The sequence below is a fragment of the Caenorhabditis remanei genome, chromosome IV (genome assembly GCF_010183535.1).
Source record: "Caenorhabditis remanei strain PX506 chromosome IV, whole genome shotgun sequence".
Classification (NCBI taxonomy): Eukaryota; Metazoa; Nematoda; class Chromadorea; order Rhabditida; family Rhabditidae; genus Caenorhabditis; species Caenorhabditis remanei.
Genome location: NC_071331.1, coordinates 22,389,951 through 22,400,934, shown reverse-complemented (window position 1 = coordinate 22,400,934; position 10,984 = coordinate 22,389,951). Strand labels below are relative to the sequence as shown.

Sequence of the window (10,984 nt, the reverse complement as noted above, 5' to 3'; positions counted from 1 at the left end):
ATTTCCGTGTCAAAAACTCAATTTTTGAGCTAAAAAGTAGGATTTTGGACTAGAAGTTGAATTTCTAGCTGAAAATCGACTGGAAATCTCGATGTTTGGGTCAAAAATTCAATTTTGAAGCAAGAAAGTCGAATTTCGGTCTAGAAATTGGATTTCTAGCTGAAAAGTGGATTTTCAATCGGAAAACTCGCAATTAGCGCTTAAAAAACCAGAAAAATTGAATTTTTGAAACAAAAAACAGTTTTTTGAGTTAAAAAGTCGATTTTTGGTATAGAAATTCTCGATTTTCAGCATTTTTAGACTATTTTCATCCCAAAAAAACCCAATTTTTCCCTCAAAAATCACTCAAAATCTATTGTTTCTGCTCAGTGGCGGCAGTATTGATGACTTTAATCTGAATGGGACGAGCTCCCTCTTGTTTTGGCTCCGGCGCCTTCGCATCGATAGTCAAATGGCCGTCGGCAGTGAGTTGAGATTGGACACTTTCTGGTGGGACGGCAGTTGGCAGAGGGAAACGACGTTTGAATGTCGATTCGATTGTTCCGTAAGTGTCTTCTTTCTCTCCGTGAGATCCTTCGACAATTATCGATTGATCGATTACAGTAACCTGGGAAACTCAATTTTTAGTGTGAAAATCTGAAAATCGGGGGTAAAACTCCAATTTTTAGACCTAAAATTGATGAAAATCGCATAAAAAAGTCAGTTTTCAGTCAAAAAATCGAATCATAGGATCTGGCTACAGTACCCCATTGAATAGGGATCCAGCTACAGTACCCCATAGGATCAAAATCGAATTCTAGGATCCCACAATCGTAGGATCGAATTCTAGGATCCAGCTACAGTACCCCATAGGATCAAAATCAGGGGTGTGCGGAACGGAATTCGGAATTCCGAAAATCGGCTCATTTTCGGAACGGAATTCCGATCGGAATATTCCGAAAAAAAAATTCGGAATGAAATTCCGATCGGAATATTCCGAAAAAAATTTTCGGAATGGAAGAGAAAGTACTGTATTAAAGGCGCATGCGCACTTTTCATGACGGGTCTCGAACAAATTTTTTTCCGCAGTTTTCAGGCGGTTTTTTTTAAATTAACGTCTTTTCGCAGTGTTTTTTAAACAAAAAAACGGTTTTCAGCATTCGATATGGGTAAATGGGACAGTCTGTTGAAAAAAAATTCCGAAAGTGCGAAAATCGGAATATTCCGACATTCCGAATGTCCGAAAATCCGAAAATCGGAATATTCCGAAATTCCGAAATTCCGAAAATCCGAAATTCGGAATAGTCCGAAATTCCGAAAATCCGAAAATCGGAATATTCCGAGATTCCGAAATTCCGAAATTTAGAAACTCGGACATTTTTTAGTGTCCGAAATTCCGAAATTTTCCTGTCCGCACACCCCTGATCAAAATCGAATTCTAGCATACTTGTCACGGGCCGGGCCGGGCCGGGCCCGCTAAAAAAATCTTCCGGCCCGGCCCGGCCCGGGCTGGCCCGGCCCGGCCCGTTCGGCCCGTCAAAATATTGAAAAAAAAATTTTCGTCGTTTTCCCATTGTTTTTTCGTTTACTACTTTATGGCAAACATATTATTGATTAGAAATTATAAAAAGACAACAAGTGCAAACGGAAATTGTCAGAATAAGTTATTTTGTCACTATAAACTTTGAGCCTCTCAAAGTCTCTGTGATGATCAGCCGATGATCAGAATCAGGATCAAGAACTTGCTGGAGGCTTCTGAAAGTAGTCTTATCGAATCCCCCGACCTCGATTTAGTATAAACCGAAGAAAAAATTTAATTTCCAACACTTTCGATTCTATTTTCAAAAATAATTTTTTGCTGCGGGCCCTGCGGGCCGGCCCGGGCCCTGAAATTTTCAGCGGGCCCGGCCCGGGCCGGCCCGCGGGCCGGCCCGTGATTTGACAAGTATGAATTCTAGGATCCAGCTACAGTACCCCATAGGATCAAAATCGAATTCTAGGATCCAGCTACAGTACCCCATAGGATCGAATTTTAGGATCCATTTTGATCAATTTTAGGCCTAACAACTCGATTTTCAGCTCAAAGTTTCGATTTTCAACACCAATTTCCAGATTTCAGAACCGTACTTTCAACGAATCGGCATCATACTTGGAGACATCCAAGACAGCGTGGAAACTGGTGTTGGTGACACGGATTGAGGTGATGTTTCCGGCTAAAAATATGAGATTTTTGGCGATTTTTGATGAATTTTCAGACAAAAAACTCGATTTTCAGCCTAAAAATCTCATTTTTCTCACTTACTTTGAGTTCCAACGACGGATGGACTGGAAATTGCCAAATTCGGAAAGTTGGAGAGCATCGACGAGTGGATATTTCCGATATCCTGAAAAATCAAAATTTCAGATTTTTCAGATTTTCAGCTGAAATTCTAAAAACAAAGAAAACGAACTGGAATTCCGCCTGGAAGAGCAGTATGAGTCTGAGTGGTGACACGGATGTTGGGAGACCCCTCTTCGATGACCTGAAATGTGTAGTTTTTTGGCTGAAAATTGACTAAAAATCGGGATTTTTGACTGTTTTTTTTGTTAATTTTCGACTAACAACCCCTTTTCCGCCCCAAATTTCTCAATTTTTACCAAAAAATTGAGTTTTTTGTCTTTTTTGTATCATTTTTTACCCCTTTTCCGTCGAAAAATTGGGTTTTTTTCAATGAGAAAACTCGATTTTTCACAATTTTCCACCAAAAATTGGGTTTTTGACCCATTTTCAGCCCTAAAACCCCCAGTTTTGCTCTGAAAATTCCTATAATTCGTAGTCGCTTTGTGCTCTACTGGTTTCCCTTTTCCCCTTTCTGCTCTTTTAATTGCTTAATTATGCATATTAATTAATTACTTTTTTATTAAGAATAATGAATCCCCCGACGCTCCCCCCGATTTTACTCAATTTTAATCGATTTTTCAGGTTTTTCATATCCAAATTATGCTATTTTTCAGAGTTTTCCTCGAAATTTTCTATCCGAAAATCAGATTTTTCCCATTTTTTGAGTTTTTCAGAACATTTCTTGGAAAAAGTTCAAAAAGTTATATAATGTCAGAAAATCTAGAATTTTTACAGCGGGAAATTCATTTTCTGAGCCAAATACTGATTTTTCAACTGAAAAAACTCAATTTTCGATTCTAAAATCTCTTTTTTTCACTCAATTTTTGCTAAAAATCTCAGAAAATCTCAAAAAACTAACCAAAAACCAGAAAAAAACGAGAAATTTTTGTCAAAGCACTACCAATTTTTCGTTCCAAAAAGTGTTCCCCTGGGAGATTTAAAGAATATCAGAAAGACAACTTGTCACCCATAAACTACTGATTTCCTTCCCATCTCCTCTTTTTCCGCGAGTTTATTTGAAAAAAATCACCGAAATTTCGGATTTTTGAGCGAATTATGAGTTTTTTTTAAAGAAACGGCGAGAAGCTGGCGCGCTTTTGGACGCATTTCCAAAAATCCGCGAATTCTAGGAGTAAGGAGAGCTGAAACAGTGAAATATTTGGAATTTCCAGAAAAACTGTCTCTGGCGCGCCTTTTGACGCGTTTTTATGAACATTTCGGAGAACGGACTCTACAGTAACCTTATCGTGAGTCTGGCGCGCCTTTGGACGTCTTTTACAACAGGGTAAAACTAGCTGGGGCGCCCTAGGCTCGCTAATATGCGTAAATTCTCAAATTGTCAACACTCTGGCGCGCCGTTGACGCATTTTCTAAAATCAGTACTACTTTCGGAAATCGTTTCTAATTCGTCTGATTTTAGACTATACCTAACTTCATCGATTTCAGCCTTTTTTGAATTTTTCGTGATTTTCAGTCAATTTTCGAATAATTTGCAGTGCCGAATTTCAGCGCTCGTTTTCAATCAGAAATCAACTTAATTTCAGCTTTAAAAAATACCCATTTTCGAGATTTTCAGACTATACCTAACTTTATCATTTTCACCACATTTTCAGTCTTTTTTACTCAATTTTTACATAATTTCAGCCCATTTTTCGTGATTTTTTCGTGATTGAGTCAATTTTCACAAATTGTCAAATAATTTTCAGACTATACCTAATTTTCTAGATTCAACTTATTTTAAGCTTGAAAAAACTCATTTTCGAGATTTTCAGACTATCCCTAACTTTCTCAATTTCAGCATATTTTCAGTCATTTTTTACTTAATTTTTCGAAATTTTTACATAATTTCAGCCCATTTTTCGTGGTTTTAGTCAATTTCACAAATTTTCGAATAATTTTCAGTTTCAAACAGGAATTTTCAGACTATACCTAATTTTCTAGATTCAACTTATTTTAAGCTTCTTTATCATTTTCAGCCTATTTTAAGCCATTTTTGACTGATTTTTTTCAAATTTTTACATAATTTCAGCCCATTTTTCTTGATTTTCAGTCATTTTTTCAGATTCTTAGCCCATTTTTCTACGATTTTCAGTCTATTTCCACTCACCTTCTTTTCATAAGTCCGATTGTAGGAGCTGGTTGTGTTGAAAGTGGCCATATTGCTGTTGCTCGAACGGGCTCTTAATTTTTCAAATCTCTCAGATATTTCAGCCAAATCTTTGGGAATTTGGTTGGAAGAGGTTGAGGTGGACATTTTCAGATTTTCAGTCAAATACAGTATAGGAATGAGGTATAGTCGAGTAATGAGGGAATTTCAGCCAAAGTTAGGTATAGACGACTTTCAGCCGAAAAAAGACTGCAAATATAAGATTTTCAGCCAAATATAGATTTTAAGACTCAAAATCGCAGTTTTAGGCCTTAAAAGTGATGTTTTCCAGCCAAAAATTCAGTTTTTGAGCTTAAAATCACAAATTTCAGCCAAAAAACTTCAATTTTTGAGTTTTCTGCCTTATTTCTCCCTAACTTTAAGGTCGAAACTGCTCTCAATGTGTGCTCTTTTTGCTCCGATCGGGAGGCTCCGCCCCTCTTTAAATACTCCGACAGCGAGTCGAGAGAGAAAAAGAGATAAGAAAAACCGATAAAACGAACACACATCTGGCAGGAAATGTGAAAAAAATGAGAAAAATCATATTTTTATCGGGAAAAATGTGAATTTTTTATGCGAAAATATGGAGATTTGTGACATTCGTATGTAAATTTATGTGATTTTCGATGATTTTTCGGTGATTTTTTATGGTTTTTAGTCATTTTTTTCGTGTTTCTTTCAACGATATCTCTTTGTGTACTCAAAGAGATATCGCTCTCTTAGTTTTTTTGAGAGATATCTCATTTCTCTTCTCGAGAGAAGACATATGTACTAACTCCCACACAATGGGATACAAAGGATTAAATGTGAGTCATTAGAGCGGAAGGAAACAGATTTCGAACGGAAAATAGCGATTTAGAGGGAAAAAATGGGAACAAGTTGTTGAAAAACGGAAATTTTCAGTCCGAAATGCTGAAAATCCGACTATACCTAACATTGATTTTTTGGGAATTTTCAGCTTTTTCTGATCGTTAGAATGCTGAAAATCCGATTTTCAGCATTCCTATGATATAGTTTTTGTTTTTTTCCCCAAAATTGTCTCGAATTCCAGAAATAGTACTAGAAATTACACAACGTTTACATTAATACAGATAAGAGAATTGCAGAACATAATGTTGCCCCGATTTCTCCTTTTGATGATTGTGTGTTTTGATGCTTTAAGTGATAGGAGTGAGGTTAAAGGCTGAAATTGCAGCAAAAAGTAGATTTTTCCTGAGAAATCCGAAAAAATGGTAGATTTCCCAGTAGAGATGAAGGTTTTGTGCTGGAAATTAGTCAAAAATTAGGAAATAGCTTAGTTTTTCAAGCGAACACAATCCATTTTAAAATCGGTAAGAAATCATAATGTTTAAAGACTGGAATTGTAGCAAAAAAAAAGTTTTTTGGCTAAATAGGTCGAAAAACAAGGAAAACTAGATTTTTGATTGGGAAAAAGTTGGGATTTTCGAGCTACAGTATCTCGATTCGACTGAAACCGGCTGAAATTGTGATTTTTGTAATTTTCAGCCAATTTCAGTCGAATCAAGCACTGTAGCTCGGAAAATCTCAACTTTTTCCCAATCAAAAATCTAGTTTTCCTTGTTTTTCGACCTATTTTAGCCAAAAAACTTCATTTTTGCTGCAATTCCAGTATTTAAACATTGTGATTTTCTGCCGATTTTTAAATCAAATGTATTCGCTTGAAAATCTAAGCTATTTCCTAATTTTTCACTAATTTCCAGAGCAAAAACTTCATTTCTACTGGGAAATCTACCATTTTTTCGGATTTATCCGGAAAAATCTACTTTTCGCTGCAATTTCAGCCCATAACCTCACTCCTATCACTTAAAGCATCAAGACACACAATCATCAAAGAGAAAAATCGGCAACATTGCGTTTCTTATCAGTATATATGTGTACTTTGTGCTATTTCTAATACTATTTCTGGAATTCGAAACAATTTTGGGGCGAAAAAAACGAAAACTATATAATAGGAATGCTGAAAATCGGATTTTCAGCATTCTAATGATCAGAAAAAGCTGAACATTTAAAAAAATCAAAGTTAGGTATAGTCGGATTTTCAGCATTCTAACGATCAGAAAAAGCTGAAAATTCCCAAAAAATCAAAGTTAGGTAAAATGCTACGAAATTTTTACCATTTTCAGCCAAAAAACTCATTTCCAGTACACTAAAACTAACGAAAAATCAACAACTGTTTGTATAGAGTGGAATAGCACTAACAGTTTCTGCATAATACGATTAAATCGGTGACGATGCAGAAATATGTTAATTTATAGTGAATATCGAAAGGGAAACAGCTATGAGAGATGATTTTCAGCAAAAATAGCTGAAAAAATCAATTTTCAGCCAATTTTCGAGGTTTTCTAATGAAAAACCGCAAAAAACCCAAAATATAGAAGGTTTTTGGCTGAAAATTACAATTTTAAGTCTCAAATCGAATTCTAGACTATATTTGGCTAAAAATCTGCTATTTCCTGCTCCAAAAATCGTCTCCACTGAGTTCTAGCTGAAAATCTGATGTTCTCACGCTCAAAATCGGCTGAAATTCATCTCGGGTCGACTATACCTAATTTCTACTGAATTCGACTGAAAATCTGATAATTTCTCTTTTTTTTGATAGTCTTTTTTGGCTGAAACTCGTCTATCCCTAATTTCTGAGACAGGAATGGCAGTTTTGAAGCGGCAAATCTCAAAATTTGATGAAAAAAGAGTAGATTTTCACATTTTTTTTCGTCTGAAAAACCGGATTTTTCGCTCAAAACTGCCGAGATTCAATATGAATCAGTTAGAAATGTAGATATCATGAGAAAACTCGATTTCTAATGCTCATTTAGCTAGAAAACATCAAATTGGGATCTCTCAAAGTCAACCTAAAACAAGTCTGAGCTGAAAATCGAGAATTTCAGCTCAGACTCATTCTCAGTTGACTTTGAAACTCCCAATTCGATGTTTTCTAGCTAAATGAGCACTTGAAATCGAATTTTCTCATGTCATATTCATTTCTAACTGATTCATATTGAATCGAGGCAGTTTTAAGCGAAAAAATCCGATTTTCAGATTAAAAACATGTGAAAATCTACTCTTTTTCCATCAAAGTTGAGATTTTGTCGATTCAAAACCGGCTTGAAGTCTCCAAGTCTGAGTTTCAGCTATTTTGGCTTAAAAAAATCGAAAAAAAATCAAATTTTTATTGTGAATCCTAGGAAAATAAGAAAATCAGCCAAAACTACGATTCCAACGTCGGAAAAATGCGGAGAAAAGAAGAAAATGTGTGTGTCGAAAAAGCGAGAAGAATGTCAATGGGACCCCTCATTGCTCTCTATTTTATTTTCTTTTCTCCCAACCTAAAGCACCGCCCGTTTCCTTCCTCTTCTTTTTCACAGCAGGTGGTGTTTTCCTCTCTTCTCGAGAATAAGAGAATGGAGGTGGCGGGGGAGGATCAGCTGGTGATTCCCTTCGAGAAAAAACAACTAAGTGATTGGGAAATACCTCTGTGGATCACTGAAATCCGGAGGAAATAGTGATGAAATTGACTGAAAATCGACTAAAAATGACTGAAATCGGCTGAAAATCAACTAAAATTGACTAAAAATCGACTGAAATCGGCTGAAAATCGACTCAAGTTTACTGAAAATCTACTAAAATCAACTGAAATTGACTGAAATATCAGAATTTCAGCTAGAATTCAGCAGAGACGGAGCATGGAGAGTTTTGGAGCAAAGTAGGCAGAATTTCAACCAAATATAGTTGAGAACACGATTTGAGACTCAAAATTACAGTTTTTGAGCTTAAATCGCGATTTTCAGCCAAAAACCTCCCCCTTAGGACGAAACCGCGCCATTCAAACGCGAAATATGGAAGGTTTTTGGCTGAAAATTGCAATTTTATGCACTATATTTGGCTGAAATTCCCCGCAGTTCCCTTCGAGAAAAAACAACTAAGTGATTGGGAAATACCTTCACTGAAAACGGGAGGAATAGTGATGAAATTGACTGAAAATCGACTAAAATTGGCTGAAAATCAACTAAAATCGACTCAAATTAACTGAAATCTACTAAAAATCAACTGAAATTGGCTGAAACGGCTGAAAATCGTCTAAACTTGACTGAAATAGCAGATTCCAGCTAGATTCACGCAGAGACGGAGTATGAGGAGTTTTGAGGGCAGAAAATGGCAGGTTTCAGCCGAATTTCAGCCAAATATAGTTTAGAAGACGATTGAGACTCAAAACCGCAATTTTCAGGTCAAAAACCTTTAAATATTTAGCGTTCAGGGCTGTTGCTTCGATAGGAAACGCTAAATTTTGAAGGTTTTTGACTGAAAATTGCGGTGTTGAGGCTCAAATCGTCATCTAAACTATATTTGGCTGAATTTTGGCTATTTTCTGCTTCAAAATTCCCCATACTCCGTCTCCGCAGAATTCTAGATGAAAAAGTCTTTTTACGGCTGAAAATCGGCTGTTTTGAACACAAAAATAAGCAAGAACTGGTTTGACGCCGACTATACCTAACTCCTACTCAATCTGACTGAAAATCTGATATTCTGACGCTGAAAATCGGCTCAAACTGATCTAGAATCGACTATGCTTCATTCAGACCCGATTCTAGCTGAAAATCCTTATATTTTCAGTTTTTCTTTGGACTGAAAATCGTCTATACCTAATTTCTACTATATTTGGCTGAAATTCCCCTTCATTTTAACTCAAAAAACCCGAATTTTTCATCATTTCCACTCAAAAATCACTCATTTTGAGCTGAAAATCCGCATTTTCTCTGAAATTTTTGTCTGAAATCCACCAAATCCACCTCTCCCCATAGCTGTGTCTATTAGCAGTACCTATCATCCCCATGACCCCCATGAGACGACGGAATTCTTCTCGACGATCTATCCATTCCGGCAGTGTTGAGAGTGCTCGACGAGCTACCCGAGTGGAGAGCGGAACTGCAAAAAAACGGGCTGAAATTTGATGATTTATCTGAAAATATCAACAAAAAACCATAAATTCCGGATTAAAAATCGCCAAAAACTCATTTTTTCGGGTGAAAAATCGCTGAAAATTTATTTTTTTAGCCGAAAACGCTTCATTATAACGAAAAACCTGGTTTTCCGCGGTATCTAACCGATTTTCAAGTGCTTAAAATCGGCAAAAAAACCCCTATATTTTAATAAAAAATCGCTGAAAATAAGCATTTCTTTATTTGTGTCGAAAATCATCGTTTCAACGATTTTTTCCCCGAAAAATGGGATTTTTGACGATTTTTAAGCCAGAAACTCACCAAAAACAGATCTGAAATCTGAAATGTTCAGATTTTTCGGAAATGAATGGATGTTTGGTACTAAAAATTTCTATTTTCAGCTTTTTTGATAGTTTTTTTATGCGAAAAATGTGATTTTTTAACATTTTCTGACACATAAATCGCCAAAACTCTCATTTTTGGCATAAAAATTATCAAACAAGCTGAAAATAAAAATTTTGGTACCAAAAATCCAGTTATTTCCGAAAAATCTAAAATTTTCACATTTCAGATCTGTTTTTTCTGATTTTTCTAGCTTAAAAAACGTCAAAAATCTCATTTTTTTTGGGTGAAAAATCGTTTGAAAATTTTTGCAGCCGAAAAACTCGTTTTTTTTTCGAAAAAACCTAGTTTTCTTTGGTTTTCAATCGATTTTCTGTGTTTTCTAACTGAAAAATTGGCAAAAATTGCAGTTTTTCAGTCAGAAACGACCCAGAAATCGCCAAAAATCTTCTTTTTTTGAAAAAGGAGGAAAAACCACTGAAAATGTATTTTTTGCAGCCGAAAACTCGTTTTTTTCGAAAAAATAGTTTTTCATGATTTCCAACTGATTTCCCGCGTTTTTTGACTCAAAAATCGGCGAAAAATGCAGTTTTTTCAGTCAAAAATCACTGAATTTTCTCAAAAAACTTGCTGGAAATTCAAAATTTTGAGTTGAAAAACTCGAATTTTCTGATTTTTTCTGATTTTTCTCGTTTTTCTATCGATTTCAACGATTTTCTATTATTTTCCATGATTTTCATCCCCTACCACGGACGAATACCACCGGCGAATAGACGGGCGGCTCCCTCTGGTGGACTTTTCGGTGGCAAACCGTTCGAATGGGTGGTCACACGGGTGTAGGAGTAGGTTTTGCTCATTTTTCGACTGAAAATTTGGAATTTCGCAAAAAATCAGTGAAAAAATGAGGAAAAATTCGATGAAAATCGGTTTGAAATTGCGGAAAAAAACGGTGTGAAAATGAATAAATAAATTTATTTTTTCGGTGGTCCGCAAACACCGCGGACGCAAAAAGCACAATGAGTTAAGCGCGCGAAATTCAAATTTGAATTTCTTAATCTCACGAATATTTCACTTTTCAACGGAAAATTCCATTTTTCCGCGATTTTCAACCGAATTTTTTCAATTTCTCGTTTTTTTATTGTTTTCCCCATTAAAAACACCCTATATACAGCTATTCCCCCC

General features: G+C 35.8%; 2 protein-coding genes across 2 annotated transcripts; both read right to left on the bottom strand.

The window, feature by feature from the left end:
- Positions 1–352: 352 nt before the first annotated feature.
- Positions 353–4,613, bottom strand: GCK72_015761 (uncharacterized protein; the record flags this gene model as incomplete). The annotated part of the gene is made up of 5 exons (XM_053731114.1): positions 353–607; positions 2,107–2,192; positions 2,282–2,363; positions 2,430–2,501; positions 4,467–4,613. 5 exons carry the CDS (start codon positions 4,611–4,613, stop codon positions 353–355), a joined length of 642 nt encoding a protein of 213 aa, XP_053585886.1.
- Positions 4,614–9,331: 4,718 nt separating this feature from the next.
- On the bottom strand, positions 9,332–10,659 carry GCK72_015760 (uncharacterized protein; the record flags this gene model as incomplete). The annotated part of the gene is made up of 2 exons (XM_053731113.1): positions 9,332–9,446; positions 10,550–10,659. The coding sequence occupies 2 exons, from the start codon at positions 10,657–10,659 to the stop codon at positions 9,332–9,334; spliced, it is 225 nt and encodes a 74-aa protein (XP_053585885.1).
- Positions 10,660–10,984: the final 325 nt, after the last annotated feature.